Source organism: Prunus mume, linkage group LG1 (assembly GCF_029339155.1).
Source record: "Prunus mume cultivar Tortuosa linkage group LG1, ASM2933915v1, whole genome shotgun sequence".
Taxonomy (NCBI): Eukaryota; Viridiplantae; Streptophyta; class Magnoliopsida; order Rosales; family Rosaceae; genus Prunus; species Prunus mume.
Window position 1 is genome coordinate 21,555,862 of NC_142698.1, and position 20,406 is coordinate 21,576,267.

The window sequence follows — 20,406 nt, forward strand, 5'->3', positions numbered from 1 at the left end:
TTATGGCCAGATAAGATGCTACACTATGTGACGTGTAAAATCTAATAGTTCGCATTTTCCTAAGCTTGTATAGGCAGACCAAAATATATGATGAGTTGTTCAAAAAAAGTAAAGAGCATCCTATTGGATAATTGCCATGCATCCCTTCTTCACCAAGAAAAGCCGCCAAGGTGCTCTAATTTATCAATGGCTGATAATTTCAGCAACTGGACCTTGTCCATTATGTGATTGCAAGTAAGAAAAATAAAAAAGAGAGGAGGGGGTAACGATATTCTAAATTACTGTAATGTATGTGAAGGGCGATCAAATTCAGGTGTAATTAGGGGGAGCATAATATTTTGGCCAACTAGCCTAACTCGTGTATGTCGACACAAACATCATTTAAGAAGGCATTGTGAATAACATCATGAAACATACACAAACATACATACTAAATTTTAAATTATTCAAACTATATTAAAACCTCTAGCTATTATCTCGTCTAATAAATCTATAAATAAGAAATTGAAATTAGATCCATCTACTTTTTGGTCCTTATGTCTAAAAAAACAAAACCTCTAAATACTAAATCCTTAATTCAAAACACTTGTAATCCCAAAATGACATCGTTTAAACATAAAGCACACTATAAGTAATTGGTTATTTGGAAAAGGAAGTAGAAGTGTTAGTTAGCTAAAGATATAGAGAGGTGAGATTAGAGATACATAACAACAATATCATGGTTTTTTTAAAAGAAAAAAGTTTTACAAAGAAAATACCCAGCAGATCTGATGACCGTACAAATCAAAATTAATTCTATAATTAATATTTGAAAGGAAAAAGTTTTACAAAGAAGATCCGCACTAGAGCAGATATGACCATACAAATCAAAGTTAATTCTATAGCTAATATCCACAGGAAGATGATAAAACCAAATAGAATTATTATCAGTAGAATGTCCCTTCCTAATCAAGGAATTTGCTACCATATTAGCTTCTCGATAGATATGCTGAAAACAACATATCATGTACATTATTCTATTTTTATATATAAAAGAATATTATATAACTTTAGTAAAGTTTATTGGATGGAAGTGGCAGTAGGAAGGGACTAAGGAATATTTGACAATGCAGGTTCGTTGTTCGTACTGTACAAATTTGGACGAAAAATTGACAAAGCTAACGCAGTAGGTTTTTCTTGTTTTTAATTTTCTATTTATGATAATTTGTTTCATGCATTTGTGGAGTAGGAATGCACTTGATGAGTTGATTCGATTCTTGTAAATAGGTATGTTATCAGTTCATATGAGATATTCTAATAGGAATTTGATTCAAGAATTGCTTTTAGACATCGAATTTGCTAGATGGGACACATGTACGCTGTAACACATTTAAATGGTAAACTCTAAACCCAATCAATTGGTATATAAACACTAATGACGAGGCTTTTATATTGGCATGGTTGATTTGTGATTAGATTCATAATTATTCGTGATCAAACTCATCAATTAATCTGTTTTTGCCCAACATATATAGAGATAAATATGTAACTTAAATCAAAATTTCCAGCCAGCTTTGCATCATATGTAGGCAGCAAAGCATTACAGCTTTTTATTTATCAGTACATAAAAACATAAATATGGAAGCAACAACCCTTTACTCTGACCTGACAATTTCTTCTTTCATGGCCAGGGAGAGAGCACTAAGATAGCCCCACTCTCCACTCTCACCCCTGGCATGGCTATTGCTCTGCTCCCTACAAAACCACCTTCCCCTATACTTATCTTTCCAAACTTAACTTTTCCTTCATCACCTTCATATATGTGCCCAAACAAAAGAGCATCTCTTCCCACACATCCACCTCTCTCAATCTCCACCATTTCTGGGTTCAAAAGTGCTCCCATGCTGTCTACATAAGCTCCTTGGTCCAGCTCAATCTCTGAACCCATTAGCTTCATCCACAGTACAAAGAAAATGGACCCACTTGTCATTTCCATGAAGTAGCTTCCAACTAGAGTTCTGAAGGCCTGCCATGTAGTGTCCAAAAACACCCCTATGCTCCAAATGTGCACAGCTTCACCTTCTTTCTTCTTTCCTACCAATAACCATTTAGCCACCACACAAGCTAAAACAGCCAAACAACCTGAAGAAACCCAAAACAATGGAAACAACAAATGCAGAGGGAGTTTTTGAGCATCCTTCAAGTAAAGAGTCCAGTTCAGAGGAGCATAGATTACTAGCCCCAGCAGGAAATGAGGTAGCACGGTCTGCAGTAAAGGTTGAGCAAAAGTGGCCCACAGAGTCTGAAACAATGCTCTTTCCAGGGTCACTTTATGTGTGTCGTTTATCTTCAATGCTGCTGCCATTGGACAACCAGAAAGGTCTACTTTAACATCAGACTGCTGTAGGAAGATCTTCCAAGCCTCCGGAAGGGGTTCACCATTCCTCAGGTGCTGGCATATCTCATAGATCAATGAACGTCCATGATCAATTGAAGCACTCTGGGAGCATGACGAAGCCCGGATGACACCCACTTCATGGCATTGAAGAAAAGGATTAAAGTCCAGCTGTTCTGATTCTTCTGCAGATAGCATCTGGTTGATGTTAATCTCTCCAACATCAATATATGGGAACTCAGCATCATTCCATGGTTTTGTGCAGTCAAGTGCAATGTCACGGGCACTTTCATCATGTGGAACTGGCCGGACTTGTAACTGGAAAACATAACGAACACCACCTTGGTCATTTACGCGGCTTTTGAAATCTTTTGCAAGGAAAAGTAGCGGGCGAGTATCCTTATCATCCCTCGGAATTGCACCTGTATCAGGTGGAAGAATCCCAATGGACTCTACCTTACCAGCTTCCTCACTAATATTCTCATCAGAAGGCCTCAACTTGAATTTTACATACATTTCTTGTCCATCTGTGAACCGGAACAGCCTGCATATATTTGAGTAGTAATGCAGCTCAGCATATGAGTTTGCATGGCGCAGGGATGTCCATACTGCATCACGCACATGTGGGGCTCGCTTAACATACTCCTCCCTTGCAGCAAGCCCACAGACTAGCCATGTTGCAAAATCTGCAATTGTGCGGGCATAGAATGCCTTTCCTGTCTTCAGTGTCAGGTCAAACAGTGCAGAGTTATTAGTTTCGTCTGAAAGTATTCGTATAGCTGCACCACGTGCATCAATCCTTGCATCATCATCAGCGCTCAAGCTATTGCTGTGCCGGATTATGACAGGGTAGCTCTTTCCAGGGCAGAAGATCTTGTGGTCTGGCAAGCCTTTGATGTTGTCATAAATCTTCAAGTATCCCTTCCCACTAACACCAATTCGATGGAAATATCTTGACTTAACCTTCAGAGTTGTGGCAGCCAAATTTGCCGCAAGATTACCAACTATTTTCTTATATTTTATGTCCATCTCTTCTATTCTGTCATCCAACGAATGCATGGTGTTCTTGATCATGATTGGAGTTTGAGATCCAATGTAAACACCACCTGCTTGGAGCACTGAATTCACTGGTGCAACTGAAAGTGCACCAAGAATAACATTTTGCTGAATAACTGAACCAGGAAGGACTACGCTTTCACTCCCAACTACTGAATTATCCTGCACCTCAATTTTCCCACTAATAAACCCATTAAAGGAATAAAAACCAGCAATAATCCGACTGAAATCACCAAGATGGACACCAGAACCGAGTGAAATCAATTTTGGGTCTGAAATTGGATTGATGGCCCTGATAGAACAATGTTTCCCAACCTTTGCACCCAGAAGCCGCAAGTACATGCAGAAGGCTTCTGTTCCAGACAGGAGCTTAGCAAATCTAAGGTGGCAGGCAATGGTGATTCGGTGGCATAGCCAAGTTCTGAAATGGGATGTCTTTTTCTCTTGTTTACTAGAAATAAAATGGGTCAAAGCACTTGTGAGGAAGCTGAGTACTAGGCCATAAGATAAATAAGCAACCGCTATCGAGATGGATAAGTAAATTATGTTTGATGGCACATCAGAAACATGATGGCATATGCTATGATGGTGTAAGGCATCCAGTGAAAGGCCCCAAATATGCAAGAAAATGCAAATTCTTGAGGGGAAAGAGGCTTTTGAGACATCCAAATGTAGACTAAGTACACAACAGAAGCTGAGAGAGTACCAAGCAACCCAACTATGTAGATGCCTATGAACTGGTAAATGGCCTCATCTTGAGTTTCCATTGTAACATTTGGCAGCATTTTACCCTGAAATCATGTAAAGAAAACAATTGAGTTGATATCAGTTCTAAGTTTGATTGCATGAAAACGCATTTGGAAATTGATAAAAATAAACTGGACGGAACTTTTGTATGTCAAATATGTACATACCAACATAAGCAACTCCATAGGTGACAAGTCAACCCAGAAAAAAAGAAAAAAAAAAAAAAAAAAAAAAAAGAGGCTAAACTATCTAGAATTGAAATTATTTAAAAATTTAATCTTCTATTGGTCCATTTCAAATTTCAAAGAGTACCTATGTTATGTTGGATATATAAACGCTAATGCCTAGTAGTGGATCGCGTGTTTAGACATTTATTTAAAGAAGAAGTTTCTCATTATGAAAGAAAAAGTCTCTGAAGATATTAGAGTGTATAATACATGCAGCTAAATGTAAAATAAAAGAAGGAAATAGCCCACGAGCCTTAACCCAGTTTGCATGGTTGGGATAGGGTAAAGGGTAGAACCTGGGTTTGATGTCTCCTTGTATCAAAAACTAAAACTAAAACTGAAGATTGTTGACAAGGTTCCATGAGTCTTTGCAATTTCAAAACAATCATGATTTTAGAAAAAAATAACTTAGCATTCATTATGGTTGGATTAAATGCAAACGAAATGGCACTTACATTCTGAAGATTTTTAGCCTTGACAGCAGATTTGCTTCCACATTTTTGTAAGGCCATTACCTCATCCTCTTCTCCCAAAATAGTTCCCTTTTGGACAACTGAGTAGGGGCCAACTGATGAGTTTTGTCCAATTCTTATTGGGAGGAAGCTTAAGACCCCATTCTTCACTTCATGACTTTGAATCAAAGCCCCTTCTGCGATCACAGCTCCATCTCCAATTGAAACCAGAGATGGGTCTGTTATGTCAACTGTATCAAGCAAAACTAAGGATCCAATCCTAGCTCCAAGCATCTCAAACCAATACTTGAGGAACACAGTTCCTCGCAGATGCTCCGCCATAACTTTGGAAGCAACTTCGTGGGCCTTGTAAAGAGCCCACCACTTAACAAAATCCATTGACCAGATGGAAACTTCAGGGTTCAGGGCATAGTTTGGCTTTAAGAAAGAATTCCCCAAGAAAGCTATTGAAACACAGGTAGAAAGTATGCAAAAGATCCAAGCAAGGGGAGCAAAAGTGAGAAGGGTCAAATAATCTAAATAGGGAATTCCTTCTACCAACGTATGGGTAGCTGAGACACAACTCATAAAAGCAGAAACTGATAAATATGCAGGAATGGACAGCATAAGAGCAACATAAATAAGAGCCAGAAGTTGGAATAACAAGATAACCAAGTGATGAGTCTCAGGAATTTCCATCACAAGCTCAGCAGAATCAATCCCAGTATCAGGCTGTGGAACATTGGATGGTGTTGTTAACAGTTGAGGTTGAGAATTCATTACCAGATTCTCCGAGAAGCTTGCTAAGTCAGCAATGCAGGTTGCAGTGAAAATATCCACAGCTCCTACTGGTACGCCAAGAAAGTCAGAAAGTTTTTGAGCTGCTCTGACCACACCAATTGAGTCAATTCCATAAGATACTAGACTTTCAGTGTTAGAGATCTTGTTGATCGAAATACCGGTCTGCTCGGAAACTAGGCGTTTCAAGAAGTCTACAATTTCTTTATTACTTAACTTGGGGCTTGGTGGAGGAGAACTTCTCACAAGTTGAGGACGAGGGGTTATTCCTTCCTTGCATGTTCCTGTAGTGAAGGACCGAAGCAGTCTTCTCTGAGTTATAATTGGTTCTGGTACGACATTCAATGTTCCATCAGTAAACTGTTGGAGGCATTCAAATCTTTTGATTTTTCCTGACGTTGTTTTACTAATGGTTTTTGGCCTGATAATCTTGACAGAAGCAACACTAACCCCATGCTCTTCTGCAACACGAGCTTGAATTTGTTCAACTACATCCTTGCCAACAGGTTTACCGTCCCTAACCTCCGCAATTACAACCAAACCAACCTGGTCAGAGCTGTCTGAAACTGTAATACCTTTTGTTGATAGGATTTCCACCGGAACAGGAATGACAGCACAACATCCAGGGCGTACAAGTTCTGATGCACTCTCCACTGTCTTCTCTACATCTGCTGAGTAAATGTTCCTTCCTGCTACAATGATAAGATCCTTGATTCTTCCAGTGATGAACAGTTTTCTGTCAATTACTCGTCCCAAGTCCCCAGTTCTAGTGTAGTTACGTCCAGGATGGTCAGGAAGCTTGTTTCTGTAAGTTTTCTGGCTCAGTTCTTCCCTTCCCCAGTAACCAATTCCAGCGCTGGGACTGCTGATCCAGATTTCTCCTTCCTTTCCTGCTTCTTTGAGCTCCTCACCACTCTCTGGATCAACTATTCTAATGTTAACATCTTCATCATCTGGATTCACATACCCACAACAAACTCTTCCTTGCCAATCTACCATGATAGGCTTCCCTTCACCATACGCACAACTGACAAACACACAATTTTCTGCCAATCCATAACCAGGTGCCATCACCTCTTGAGATAAACCAAAAGGATGAGTGAGCTCGACAAATCTTTTCACAGTTTTCTGCCTAACTGGTTCAGCAGCAACCATGAGGAAAGTCATGGAAGAAAGGTCAAATTTTCTTTTCTTGTCAGACTCCAGCCTTCGAACTACTAGCTCGAAGGCAAAATTGGGGCCAGCACTGTGAGTGGCCTGATATTTGCTCATGATTTGGAGCCACAACAATGGATTCCTGATGAATGTCAATGGGGAAAACAAAATTGCAGTTCCACCACTAACAAGAGCTGTGAAAAGCCCTCCGATCAGGCCCATGTCATGGTATTGAGGGAGCCAGCTTACTAGAACTGTCTTTGACGTGCTCTTGTATCTCTTTCGCATTAACTTAACATTATGAATGAGCCCACCGTGAGTTATCATGACTCCTTTAGCATCGCCAGTCGAACCTGATGTGAATTGCAGAAAACATACATCATCTCCCTGTGGTTCAAATTCATCTGCTATACCATCCACAACCACGTTTTTGGAGTTCTTAATCCAAGAATCTGTATGTAACCAAGGAAGATTGGGCCACCGAGCTTTGGATTTCTGACTTTTACCAGTCAATGAGATCATATTTTTAACTGAACCTGCCTGGACTGCCCAGTGATAACTAATGGTAGAAAGAATTGCCACTGCACCACATGATTTAGCAATGTTTTCAATCTTCAAAAGTGCTTGACCACCTCTTTGTAAAGGATCTGGAGGTAGAACTGGGACTGGTAAGACTTTAGCTCTTAAGCATCCAAAGAAGGCATCCACAAAGTCCAGGCCTGGGACATGGACCAGGAGAACCCTGTCGCCAGGCTTGATTACTGGTTTCCGGCATGTCAAGAGCATTTGGGCAATGGAAGAAGCATTGGCATGAAGTTCTGCATAAGTTCTCTGGCTCACCACTTCCCCTTCTTCACTAATCCAAGTATAAAGTAACTTGTTTTGAATGACTCTGTGAGCTCCCCAGTGCTTCAGATAGCCATCAAGGGAAGGCAGATTAGGGAACTCCACTCCTGGTAATTCGGCCATGCTTTTAGGGCTTCCTCCCCACTGTTGTTGCAAGGCAAACAAACTCTGCAAAGAGACATGTTTATACTATGTAAAGACCTTTTCACTAACTTTGCATTTTCTATCATTCAATTTCAATTGAGTATTCATAAAATTCAATACTTTGATGTTGGGTTACCTTAGCATAAGGAAAGTTTGGCATGGAATTGTCATTTGCAAAGTGTTTGCAGACTAAACCCATAGCATATGATGAATTTCTCTCCGTTAATTCAAAAGCCATAAGCCCACCTACATAGTAAGTGTTCTTGAAGCTTTGAAGTTGAGATTCCAATTTCTCATAGAAACCATCCATCATCTCTGTATTCAAATATTTAAAATTAGCATCCCTAATTGGCAGGGGTTAATGATGTAAAAGCAAATCATCAGCGTACCTTGGCTGCCAACGTGAGGAAAATACTTAAATCGTCGTTGGAGGACCACCTCCTTAACTTCACCCCCTATAAGTTTTGCAGCATCAATTGCAAGCTTTGTCACAGTTGGTCCCGTAATATTGACAGAATTTCCATAAGACCAGAATAAGAAAATATCAGTGTCAGCAAAGAATCTCTGCATGGCAACTGGATGTCCAATTGTTGCAGGATTGCTTATATATTCATCAAAGTAGTAGAAACCCATCGGCATGTGTTCTATCCCTTTAATCTTAAGAACAGTAGTGTAGTAGTCAATTGTCTGTACTTTACTGAACAACTCCTTCTCAACATCACCCATCTCCATTACTTCACTTTCATGTTCTGCAACGACAAATCCTTGTTAGGCATCTCAACAAGACAAAAAGGAAAAATAATGATAATAAAGAAACAAACAAACAGGGAGGTGGAGAAATGAACAAACCTGCAGGATGTGAAGGTAGTGATCTGTAAGTTCTTCCATTTTTTAAAGGAAAGGAACCAGAAATGATGATTTTATCAAACTCCATAACTTTAACTTCTCCATTACAACTTTTTACATCAACACTGACACAATCAGAATGGCGTCTGATCTCTAACACTTCAGTGTTGCAGTGAACTGTTGGGAGTGATTCACTGATCTTCTTCCAAAGACTTGTATATCCACCTTTGAAACGGCGAATTTTCCCAGCCATGGAAGTTCGTGTGAACTCATGAATGTAGGCATAAGGCATGTCTTGAATATACCCATAACCAGAAGCAGTGTATCCATAAGCCACGGATTTGGGAACAGACTTAAATCCATGACGTTCAAGATATACTGGTGTTAAGTCTGAAGCATATTCACTCACAGCATGGACTCCAATTCGACCTGAACTTGCTGCCTTATCCTATCAAACGTAAAGTGGAGATATCAGTATTACCAAAGCTGAGGAAAAAAATAGAAAAAGAGTGTATAAGAGTAGGAACTAACCTGGAGTTCTAAGGTAAGTGAGATCACAGATACATAATCATCTGCAACTTTAATATCTTGATACTCCCCTGTAGTATTGTCAATAAGTGCAAGCTTGTGGGAGTCCATTTCTTCTAGTTCAGACCCAGTCTCCTTTGCCAAGTGAAAGATGACAGGGGCACTGTTTGCAGCAAGAACTTGACCACCCAGATCATAAATATTTCCTGTAAATGTAGTATATATGTAGTCAAAATCAATTACATAACAAATTAGGCATAAAATACATCTTATATTTCTTACCTTCAATCTCGACTGATTCACACATGCCACCAACGGTATGGTACTTCTCTAACACAGTCACATTGCTGTAACCAAGCTTCACCAGTGCATAAGCAGCTGATAAACCACTTGGACCAGCGCCTACTATCCCAATTCTTGTGTTCATAGGCAGGCATGGATGCAGCCTGGAGAACTGGTCCTCTATTGACTTTCCAGGGTCCATCTCCCTCGCCGTTCAGGCCTTCCGGCAGTGCCTATTGACATCAAATAACAGACGGAGTTCAACTTCGTTCCAGTTCTAACTCCTGGTTATGAGAAACCCTACACAAGGGTATCCATAAATAGTACGAGTTTTATAACCACAGTCGGTGATAAAACCAAAATCTTATGTGTCTTCTTGTCTGTTATTACAAGAAAAAGGATATTTACACAAATATCCAGTGAGGACAATAAGAAGACAAAGATCAGTAATCAGTTGGTGATAAAACCAAAATCTTATGTGTCTTCTTGTCTGTTATTACAAGAAACAAGGACACTTACACAAATATCCAGTGAGGACAATGAGAAGAACAAAGGTCAGTAATCAATTTTGGAAAAACCTTGACATTTCAAATGAAGTTCCAAACCTTTGAAGGCTGCATTGGAGCCAGGTAGATATTCTTACTTTCTATAATTCATAAAAGGTTTCATGTGCAGACAATTGAAAGTCCAAAAGAGAGCGTAAGTACTATTACATCTCATAAGACTGATTTACTTCTCTTCTGCATATAGCAACAATGTAGGAATAAAGGCCTCCATATACTCAAGAAGGTCCTCAGGATCCAACTATGTTGAAAAAATACTAGACAGATGAACATGAATATACCTTGGTGGAAATGCAAAGATTGTAGAATATATATTCTACGCCTTCCAAAGGCAGCAGCTTGATCAACTCAGTGCGCTCTATAAAATAGTCCCTGCAATGCCATTATCACCTTAAGCTCAGAAAACAATCATGGAATGAAATTGAAAGAAAGCCGAGATTTTTACCCACCCATTTAACATCATAAACTTGTTGTACACTCTCATTCAGAATATATAGCCACCACATGTTTTACATTCTACTTCTTTTATCTGGGTTACTCTCTCTTAGACCAAAGATCAAATATTTGATGGCCATAAATTTCCTCTGCTCCTCCACCCACTACACTTTTATATATACCATGAAACCTCTCTTCCTAAACCACCAGACGTGTAAAACAGAGCTAGTTACTTCTCACCATGAAAATGACTTACCTTAGAGCTGAAATGGGCAAGAGGGTTTGCTCCAATTGAATGCCAAATGGCATATAACAATGGTAACTGTGGGTCAAATGAGCCGTTCTTCCACACACAAAAAAAGTTGCTGATCTCATTTCTCACAATTTCTCTGATATTTAAAACAACCCAGATGCCTCTTCCCTCCAACAACAAGCAGACAAAAATCCCAACTGTTTCTTTGCTTCCCAAAACACCAACTCCCTTGGTCACTCCGAGAATCTTCAATCCAAATATTCAGATATTCCTACCTTTCTCACTTCATATTGAAAACATCGTCCATGTGTCCAATAAACAGTGCATACACAACAATATTCTCAGAGTGAAGGAGATATTGATTAAAAATTAAAAAAAGAAAAAGAAATAACAGCGGATATGCCCATAGAATACAGGGATCTACTGTGACTACGTTAAAAATGGAACTTGGAATTTGGAGAAGCAATCTGTCGAATGAATGATGGCGGATAATGCAAACCCATTTTTTTGTTTTTCGTTTCCTTGTGTTTATATGGCTTTCTTTATCCTGTTTTCTAAGTTGCGCGGGAGGGTTAGGATTCTGACAGTTGGATACGTTCCAGTGCAAAGAAACTTAAGGGGGTAACATTATTTTGTTTTCCCCTATCAATAACACAACGTCGGAAAATTTATTATATGTGTCATTACGTTATTATTCGGAAATAACACTTTTGTTCTTCCTGTTTCATGAGAGTCTCTCATTACAATGGCTATGAATTAAGCCTTTTATATTTATATTTTTAATGATTTTTTTTTTCTAATACAAGGCATAGTATTAGTAACTGCTCTTAGTGACGTTGAGCTACAAATTCCTCACATATTTTTAATGAATTAATTAGTCTTTTCCTTTTCTTTTTAGGGGAATAGATAAATATATATATGTGTATATCTAATTTGACATGGATTTATTAAAAAATATAAGACCTTTTTAATGAAAGTGACTTTACAACATATAATGTTGGAATATTACATAGTCAAATATAACATGATGTCAATATTTTTTTCTTTTCAAATAAGATGATGGTATTTTCTTTTAAGAAGAGGAGATGATATCAACATATATAATTTCTTATGGTATTATTTATTTCTGTAATTTAGGTGGTTAATTTAAATTCACATATTTTATATTTGGTTTTAATTATCATTTTGCACACAACTATTTTAATGGAGTAGTTGTAACTTGTAGTCAGATACTGGCCTAAAGGAAAGGGCGACACTCTTCACTCCAATGGAACAATAGCATTTTACAAATAGTGCATGCTGCCAAAGGAAAAAAATGGATATCTTATTTTTAAAGTAAACATGAGCTTCTTAGTGATATAAAATGATATAAATAAAGGAGCTTTCATTTTATTAAAACCCCAGTAGAAATACTCTGTGTCTCAAATTCTAATTAATAAGGATTGTAATAATAATAATAATAATAATAATAATAATAATAATAATAATAAAATTAAAAAAAATAAGGATTGTTATGTCTAATACCTAATTTTTCTTATAAATAAATGAATTAACCATATGAACAAGTTAAAACGTAACGCAAGTGCAATGATGATATTTCCAAAGGTATGGTTCTTGTCAATATGTATTGAACAAGGGGATAGAAGATTTTTATTTTTATTTTTGGAAAAAAAACAATAGTATATTATTTATGAATAAACAAAAGTACAAAACAACTATATGCTGAATATGGATAAATCTTCTCTAATGACCAAATACAACAACATATTGAATTGATCTATAAAGAATCATGCACAACCCAAACAATGACTAAATCCCAATTCAGCAACTAGAAGCTAATGTACTTAGACCTAAAATACAGAACCGTCGTGCAACGATAAATCTGTATTGAAAGCCATAAGCTAAAAAGAAATAAAAATATTAAATAGAAAACAAATCACAGCAAACTCCAAAGGAGTTTCTGAAAATTAGATTAAAACAAACTAAGAAAAACATGACCATTGTTCCACATTTTTTGGGCAATTAGAAGAAAATCATAGTGCCATACCGGCAAAACCCATAGTGCCGTACTGGCTAAACCCAAACTCAATGCAATCAGACATCTTCCCCTCTTTAGAGCTCCGAACTATGTCGAAGGGAGCCAACTCCTCGTATACTTAGACTAAAATACAGCAATTATATCATAACAACGACATCGTTTCATGGCATAAGGATACAAGTGATAGTCTAAACTAAAAGGATGAGGGAATTTCTCTCACACACACACTACCAATATGTCATGAATATTCGAACTTGAGACCCTTTTTGTGTGCTTGTAATTGTCATGGATTTCTCTCTCTCTCTGGACAAAATATTTTATAAATCACACATTTTGGTTGATTAAATTATTGACCTTAAAAAGTCCGGCCAAAAGAAGATTTGACTTTTAAAAGTTATGATGAAAGCCATTTAACAGGTCTCATATAATTAAAAAGTACATATATAATAGAGAGGAAGTTATTTCTGGTAATTGGGTCCGCCGATCATGCACTTTATTTAATCACTAGTAATCAAAGCATGTTATTTTGGGTGAGCTTTGTGATTTTGTCATCATAAATTCAGTAAGTTATTAAAAGTTTGAGTGCGTAGTTGTCTAATTCTGCAAGGTCAATGTCCAAGAAACTAAAACGAAAGAAACCTTTTTATGAAAATGACATCCTAAAATAATATATATGAAAATTTGTAATAATCAAATCTTTTTTTTTTTTGGTCAAAATGTAATCATCAAATCTTTTTTTGAGGAACAATGTAATAATCAAATCTTGGAAATGAAAAAACAAGTATTATGTCACACCGAATTATTGGATCCGCCAATTTTGTACTTGCTGATGTATTATGTCAAAAGAAAATTAGAATTGATATGATTCTGGTCTATTTCTTCATTTGTGATTATTTCTCTAATAAGCACTTTTGTTTATAAGCGCTCTTATAGTAAAAACACTTTTGTTATAAAGATATTGAAATTTTCTTAAGAAATCAAAGAGCTTCTAGAAAAGCACTTGGGAGTACTTCCTGGAGAAGCATATGAAGAAGCACAGGTGCTTCTCCAGAAAGAGTTTCTATAACCTATAAGTACTTCTAAACTTTCAGCCAAATACTATTATAAGTGATTTTGGTTATCCAAAAGTGTTTTTTTTTATATTAAGAAAAAAAAAATGTTGCTTTCTAATTATGAAAGTGGTGAAATCATTTTCTAATAGCTAGGACGGCAGAGTGATAAAAAAGAAATAAAATTAATTTGCATGATATGATGGCATCATCCCATGTCTTTATCGCCAATTACATTATTGACACAAAAATTTGCTCAATGAAGGATCTCAATGCAGCGTGTTATTTCATTTCAGGCACCACCATGTCCATGAGTAGTTTTGTTATCGTGAGAGTCCGACCGTTACGCAGTATTATCAATTTACTCATATTATGATACGTAGGATTATTAATTAGTACTATATTGTAGATCCATGTCATATAAATCCTTTTGTCCATTTATATTATAACATGTGAATTAGTCATGTGACAATGCATCGATACTCCACCACATGTACCAGTTACCACGCACATGCATCAGCATTTTTATATTACAAATATACAAAATATACATGATGTACCATAACTTGAACTTACTTTTATATCTTAGAGTCCATCTTTTCTAAATTCAATGAATGATATTTTGGCTTATGTCATTGTTATGAACATTATAACTTAGACCCCTAATATAGCACAGGTATTTACTTACGTACTGTTGTTGTTTATTTGCTAAGATTACATACTTGCTGGTGTTCATTTGTATAGTAGATTTGTGAAGCACAGGTATTACCGTATATACGTACTAAATACACAGCTACATGTACGGTTTGTACAGTACAGTAATTAAATTGTGGCTACCATATATATACACTAAAAGAAGAAATATGTTTCAAATTCCATGCTTCATATTTAGAATAGAGTTGACTTTGTGTGGGGAAACATAAAGCGAGTTTGGGAATCTAAAATTACAGAGTGCTTTGGAGTAATTTAAGCTTTTGTAATTCTCTGGTGAACCTCATTGTCCTTGATGGTGGACATAGGCCAAGAGACTAATCACATGCAATTCTTTGTGTCCGATTGGTTGTCTTGTTCTATATTTCTCATCATTCTCTAATATTTATAGGACTTGCCCTAATGGTAATGAACCCAAATCACATTATTAGATTATGTTATATATATATATATATATATATATATCAATACAAGAGAGAGTTTAAACTAGAGGAAGAAAGAGAGGGGGGTTGTTCGGTATGGGGTTTTGAACTTGAGACCAGAAATCTGCAAGTCAAGATTCTTTTTCACTAAATTATATCACGCAATTAAATAAATAGTTGTTTAAATTTTATAAAATACATCACATTCATCACTTCCAAGGGGCATGAGAGCTCTCATAATCGTTGATCTTTTGCTTGTAACAGGCTAACAGCAGCTTTTATAGACGAGGTGATGCAATGCTGACAAATATATATATTGAAAGAGTTCGAATTTGGGGATGCCACTATGCTACTATAACTTTTGATATCTTTTTTTTTTTTCCAAGGTTAGACTGTCACAATCACAAAGAACGCTTCAAGAAAATGCAGATGAATTGTGTGCAATGAAATAATGTTGCACATCACTCGGATATGCCTTATTTATTCAGAGTGAAGATTTGTATTTGCTTTAAGTTTTTTTTTAAAATGTATATAATAATTTTAAAAAAAAATTAACTAATAATTAACACAGTTTTATCTAAATTGATTCATTTATTCTAACAAAAAAATAAATTATTTTTCTTACTTGTTGGTCTGATTTGTAGATAGGGAGAGAAGAATTAAGTGGGCCAAACATTCTAAACCCATATGAAGGTCATTTTTAATCCTCAGAGAGCAATGCAATTGGGTTGCTTCTTGAGAGATACTTCTAGCTCCTTCAAAGGCTTCAATTGTATATTGTTGTTGTTGTTAGCATGGTATATGAATTAATTTTGCATCATGTCTAAGGGATGGCTTCAGAATTTGAGCTGGAAATGTAATGTCATTAGATGGTTGGTCATACACAATTAATCAATGATTTGGAGAAACACAGAAAGAAAACTAGGGAAGTTTGTTTTTTCCCCTATGGACTTCCCAAATGGTTCAATTATAACTTGTAAGGGCCATAAATATGCACCTCTTCATGCTCATTTGAGAAGTAATTTAAAAGATTTGCTCAACATTCAGAATCTGAGCTACTCAAAATTCCAGCCTACTATGTCCACAGTTTCTGAGTGTATTTTAACTAGCGTGTTTGAGATGCCCTTGAAAGCAGATACTGGATGTCTCATTCTTATATAGTTTCAAGAGCACCAAGTCCAAATTTTGTATATGGAGTTGCAAAGTTAGATCAAATTCTGGTTCTGCACTGGCTTTGTTCAAATTGGATCCTACAAATTGACATGCATTGATTACAATAAACAGAATTTAAATATGAAAACATAAACAAGTTCATAAAATGAAATTTGCCGATTGGTTACTATTTCAACCTGCTTCAGCATCTGCACGACTTTGAAACACAGATACAATGATGGAAAGGAGACAAGTGAAGGCCAGTTGTGCTCAAATCATGCTGTCTGATCTTGCAGGCAACCTCCTAAAGAAGTTGAGTGGAGCTGAAGGAAGTTTGTGGCGGAACCTGGGATGCCGTAACACATATATGCCTGCTAGAAGGGCCACAACTTGGAATGGGGTTACATAGAGAACTATGGCAACAATCAAACAGAAAGTTACAAACAGAGTGGTTGCTCTTGGGTCTCTCCAACTCAGAAGTGACTGAAACCTTTCGCCTTGAGTTGCCAGATCACCAACAACAGTCTGAACCCTCCCTGCTATACTTCTTAGTCGATCATATCTCATCCTAACAATATCTGATGGCCGGGAAGTTGGGAATGTGTCAAACTCTTCGTCTCGTTCATCAGGATGAGCAGCATCAGCATGAGATAGCCGGGTGTCCATGTGAGGCGGATGTCTTGGCCTCCACCGGAAGTTCCAAATTCCAATCAAGAATAGGTAGAGAAAAATAGTGGGAAGAATTAGTTCTGGGTAAAGAACCAAGATAATATAAAGGACATGAATCAAAATGGTTGTAAGAGGATTCTTCCAATTGCAGATCTGATCAAACCATTTTCCTACTGCAATCAACCCACTTAAAACTCCCATTATTCTGAAAAAATTGGCCTTGCTTCTTCTCATGCTCCACATATGTGAATCAACATCCAGCATATACTCTACAACCTCTTTCCTCAGGGGTGGCTCAGCCCGGCTCAGCCTCATTGAGACAATCTGCATAGCCTGGTGCCTCAAGCTATCAAGCTGAATTACAGACAATGGATGAATGTAGTGCATTTTTGGCAACAACGGATGTGAATACATATGCAACATATTAATCAAAGATAAGCATGTAAACCTCACTGCCAGCTGAATTTCACCTGTTTTCTTCACCCCAGATGGATGTAGAACCAGGAGAGGATAGGAATGCGTGTAAACCCTGTCAGCTTCAAGTGTAGATAGCCGAATTCTCACTTTGCCAATTTTTGAATCCTTTCCCCCTTTATCACCCCCATGTATATGACCATTGTCAAAAACCCCCATTGTGATGACAGTACATGGGTCGAAAACCTCCCAGATGTACTGCTCATTCCACTTAGGATTAAAGCTGTCCACAATCGTCCTCGTTCGAACCCATTTCTGCCCATATTTAGCTACACAATAAGCATCTGTGGTTCCTCGGCCATCTTTTGTTTTCATTGGCATCAGTCCCACGGCACTTAAAACGCCTACCTCCAAAATCCCAATGCTTGACTTCCACAACTGCTTTGCTGTTGGCCTAAGATCACTACTGTAGTGTGTTGATTCATCCAAAACATGATATCCACCGTCCAAACAAATCCTTAAATGAATCCTGCTGGCAAATTTGATATCCTTCTTCTGTTCCCCATCTATGATCATATGCTTCTCAAGATTAAACCACCTAGTGTTCACAGGCTTATGGTCTAACCTCCTCTGCACATTCTGTAAAGCAATCACACACTTCCCCAATATTTCATCTTTGCCTGATCCCACTCTATCTTCCACAGTCAGAAACAAAGGTTCCTCAAACGGTTCAGCAGCAACAAACATCAAATCTTCATTCCACATTGGATTAATAGTTTTACTCTGTGATATTCTAGTCCTCAATACCTGATTTCCATGCATAACCTTCACAAAAACTTCCGGGTACCTACTCTTGTCATTAGGTAGCAAGTCCTGAGCTTCAATAACATTGACCCTCACATACCAAAGCTTGGGGGAGAGGTATACCTTTGATCGAATGTTATTGACACCCTCCGGCCCAACTGTTGCAGCATCTGAATGCCACGCATCTGGAAATGCCTCATCTGCTTGAGTTCCCATCCAAACAGCCAACATCAGCTCTCCCTTGACCTTAACCCCCTTCCTATCCTCCAGCCTATACCATTGTGGTGCCAATGGGCTATCTGGTGGAATGCGTTTTGGGATGTCAATGAGATCAAATATAACCCTGCCCATGAAATCATCTAGCACAACATCCTTATCTTTCACCACAGCTTCCAAAAACGAAGCTTGAAGTCGATCTTTGGAGAAAGCAAACACCTGATTCCACTCAGGGTTGGACTTCTTCTCAAAATGCCTAGTAACTCCCTTATAGTTTCCAAGTTTCACTTCAACATAGGGATCACAGCTACCAGTAACATCTTTTGCAGGTAAATCCTTTGCTTTGACCACACGAACATAAAGGTATTGCATCTGTTCAACAAGGTCATAGGTGCATGAGAGCTTGTCACCGGTGACGGAGCCCGCGCCAATGTTTGGTGAGGTCTCTTTCAAAGCAAAATCTTGAGGCTGAGGAGGCTTCTGCATTTTTCTAGTTTATGGAATGGCAATCGAAGCTAGGATATGAAAAGCAGAAGCTTTGAAACAAGATATGGTTCTAGAGAGCTGTTATCACTGCAAGTGCAACCTCAACAATTCCAAAACCAAGGCTCAATTCCTTCCTAAAGATGCAGAAGCCTTCTTTGTGAAGATTGAAGAGAAATTATATCCCAAAGATAGAAAGGAGATAACTTTACCAAGAACTTCAAAAGAAAAGGACAAATTAAGGAACCTAATCAAGCATGGTACACTTATACACGATAACAGAGTGGGAAAATGCGTCTGTAAGAGCTTATTCACAACCTGCAGAATTCAAAGAGATCAAAAAATCAATATGTTACTCTTCCGGAAAGTACCCTCTTTTGGTTTCTATGAGAAGAACGGAGAGAGATAAAAAATTCAAATGTTACTTCTCTTTCCTTTTTTGGGATCACAAAGAAAGTGAAAAATAATAATTTCAACTTAGATAAATATATAAAGTTTTTCCCTTTTACAACACATAACCAACATTAAGGTTCATACACATTTTCTGAGCAACCAACCACATTAACTTCAGAGTACTAATCAGAGAGAACAAAAGGAAGAAATCATGCATTTGTTGTAGTTTACCGTACGAAAATGAGCAATATATTCACAACTCACAGATCCAGTCCAGAAAACCCATGAAGTCCAAGACAAGAAGTAAGCTCAAAGTTCAAGAAAACTTGTGCATTATAACTTCAACTACTACTACTCACACTGAAAGACATGGGTTTTCAACAACTACTCAAAACCAACTTCAAGAAAATCTTTAAAAAAGCGAGCGATGTTCAACTCCACAAGTAAATGGCCAACTTTGACAAAGAAAAAATAAAAAAATAAAACTTTACAAGTAATGCCAACTCCTTTGAGTTGACAAAGAATATGGGAGACAGAGTTCACACTGACCTCAGGTAACTACAGTGCTTTCTTCAAGTTCAGGGAGCTGCCATGGAAAATCTAAAAATTTAGGAAAATACAAAAAATGAGAAACCCAGTTTCAGTTTGTAAGATAAAGAGGCAACTAAAGTGTGTAGTGTGGGGCTAAGTTAAGATCTGTGAAAGACTGAATCTGTGTATAAAGAGCATATACAGAGAGAGAGAGAGCCTACTCAGTGCCAACTTTTTCACACTTTTTTATGTGTTTTTAATTCTTATTTTGTTATGCGAGAGCCCGCTGCACTCGTGTGAGGATTGTGGTCGGTTTTGGCTCATTCGGGGATTGTTGGTCTTGGATTAGTGTCTCTTGGTTTCCTCATCATGTGTTTGGTATAGTTATGAACATTTTAGTGGTGGTGAATTCCTTTTTTTTTTCCCTTATGAAACTGCACGTAACATCCGTAATTCTTAAGATCATAATAGGTTACTAAGAAATTAATTTTTTAGTAGGTTTCGAAATTCTTTGCGACAGAAAGATTGTTGGGCTTGCTTCACATACTTGGAGGTTGTGGTACTCTTTGATGGACGTGTAAATTTATCTCATCGTCAATACATTGGAGAGTTTATACACGTTAATAGTTAAGAAGGGATTAAATGTGTCATTCCTTTTTTTTAGGGGCAAACTTTATTACTTTCATAGGGAAATGTATTGTATGAATTGATTGATGTGGGTACATACTCTCAGAAGACAAAAAGGTTAATGCTTATTTCCAAGGTTGATGTGACCTTAAAATAAAAATCTCAATGCATACCTTGTTAAGTAATATGTT

At 37.4% G+C, this 20,406-nt stretch overlaps 2 protein-coding genes across 3 annotated transcripts; both read right to left on the reverse strand.

The window, feature by feature from the left end:
• Positions 1 to 1,511: 1,511 nt before the first annotated feature.
• LOC103341819 (uncharacterized) lies at positions 1,512 to 11,187 on the reverse strand. The gene is given in 11 exon segments (XM_089050206.1): positions 1,512 to 1,687; positions 1,690 to 3,993; positions 3,996 to 4,221; positions 4,860 to 7,823; positions 7,936 to 8,114; positions 8,189 to 8,548; positions 8,649 to 9,093; positions 9,177 to 9,379; positions 9,456 to 9,688; positions 10,300 to 10,390; positions 10,710 to 11,187. Coding segments are annotated over 9 exon segments (6,936 nt in total). The 5' UTR covers positions 9,658 to 9,688; positions 10,300 to 10,390; positions 10,710 to 11,187; the 3' UTR covers positions 1,512 to 1,634.
• Positions 11,188 to 16,132: 4,945 nt separating this feature from the next.
• On the reverse strand, positions 16,133 to 19,870 carry LOC103341818 (Calcium-dependent lipid-binding (CaLB domain) plant phosphoribosyltransferase family protein). Of its 2 annotated transcripts, XM_008245374.2 has the most exons (3): positions 19,810 to 19,870; positions 19,607 to 19,657; positions 16,133 to 18,982 (listed from the first exon to the last, which is right to left on the reverse strand). In XM_008245374.2, the coding sequence occupies exon 3, from the start codon at positions 18,665 to 18,667 to the stop codon at positions 16,349 to 16,351; it is 2,319 nt and encodes a 772-aa protein (XP_008243596.2). In that variant the 5' UTR covers positions 18,668 to 18,982; positions 19,607 to 19,657; positions 19,810 to 19,870; the 3' UTR covers positions 16,133 to 16,348. The 2 variants fall into 2 exon arrangements, with proteins under 2 accessions (XP_008243596.2, XP_088909787.1); XM_089053661.1 differs by lacking the exons at positions 19,607 to 19,657; positions 19,810 to 19,870 and adding an exon at positions 19,289 to 19,492.
• Between the last annotated feature and the right edge of the window lie 536 nt (positions 19,871 to 20,406).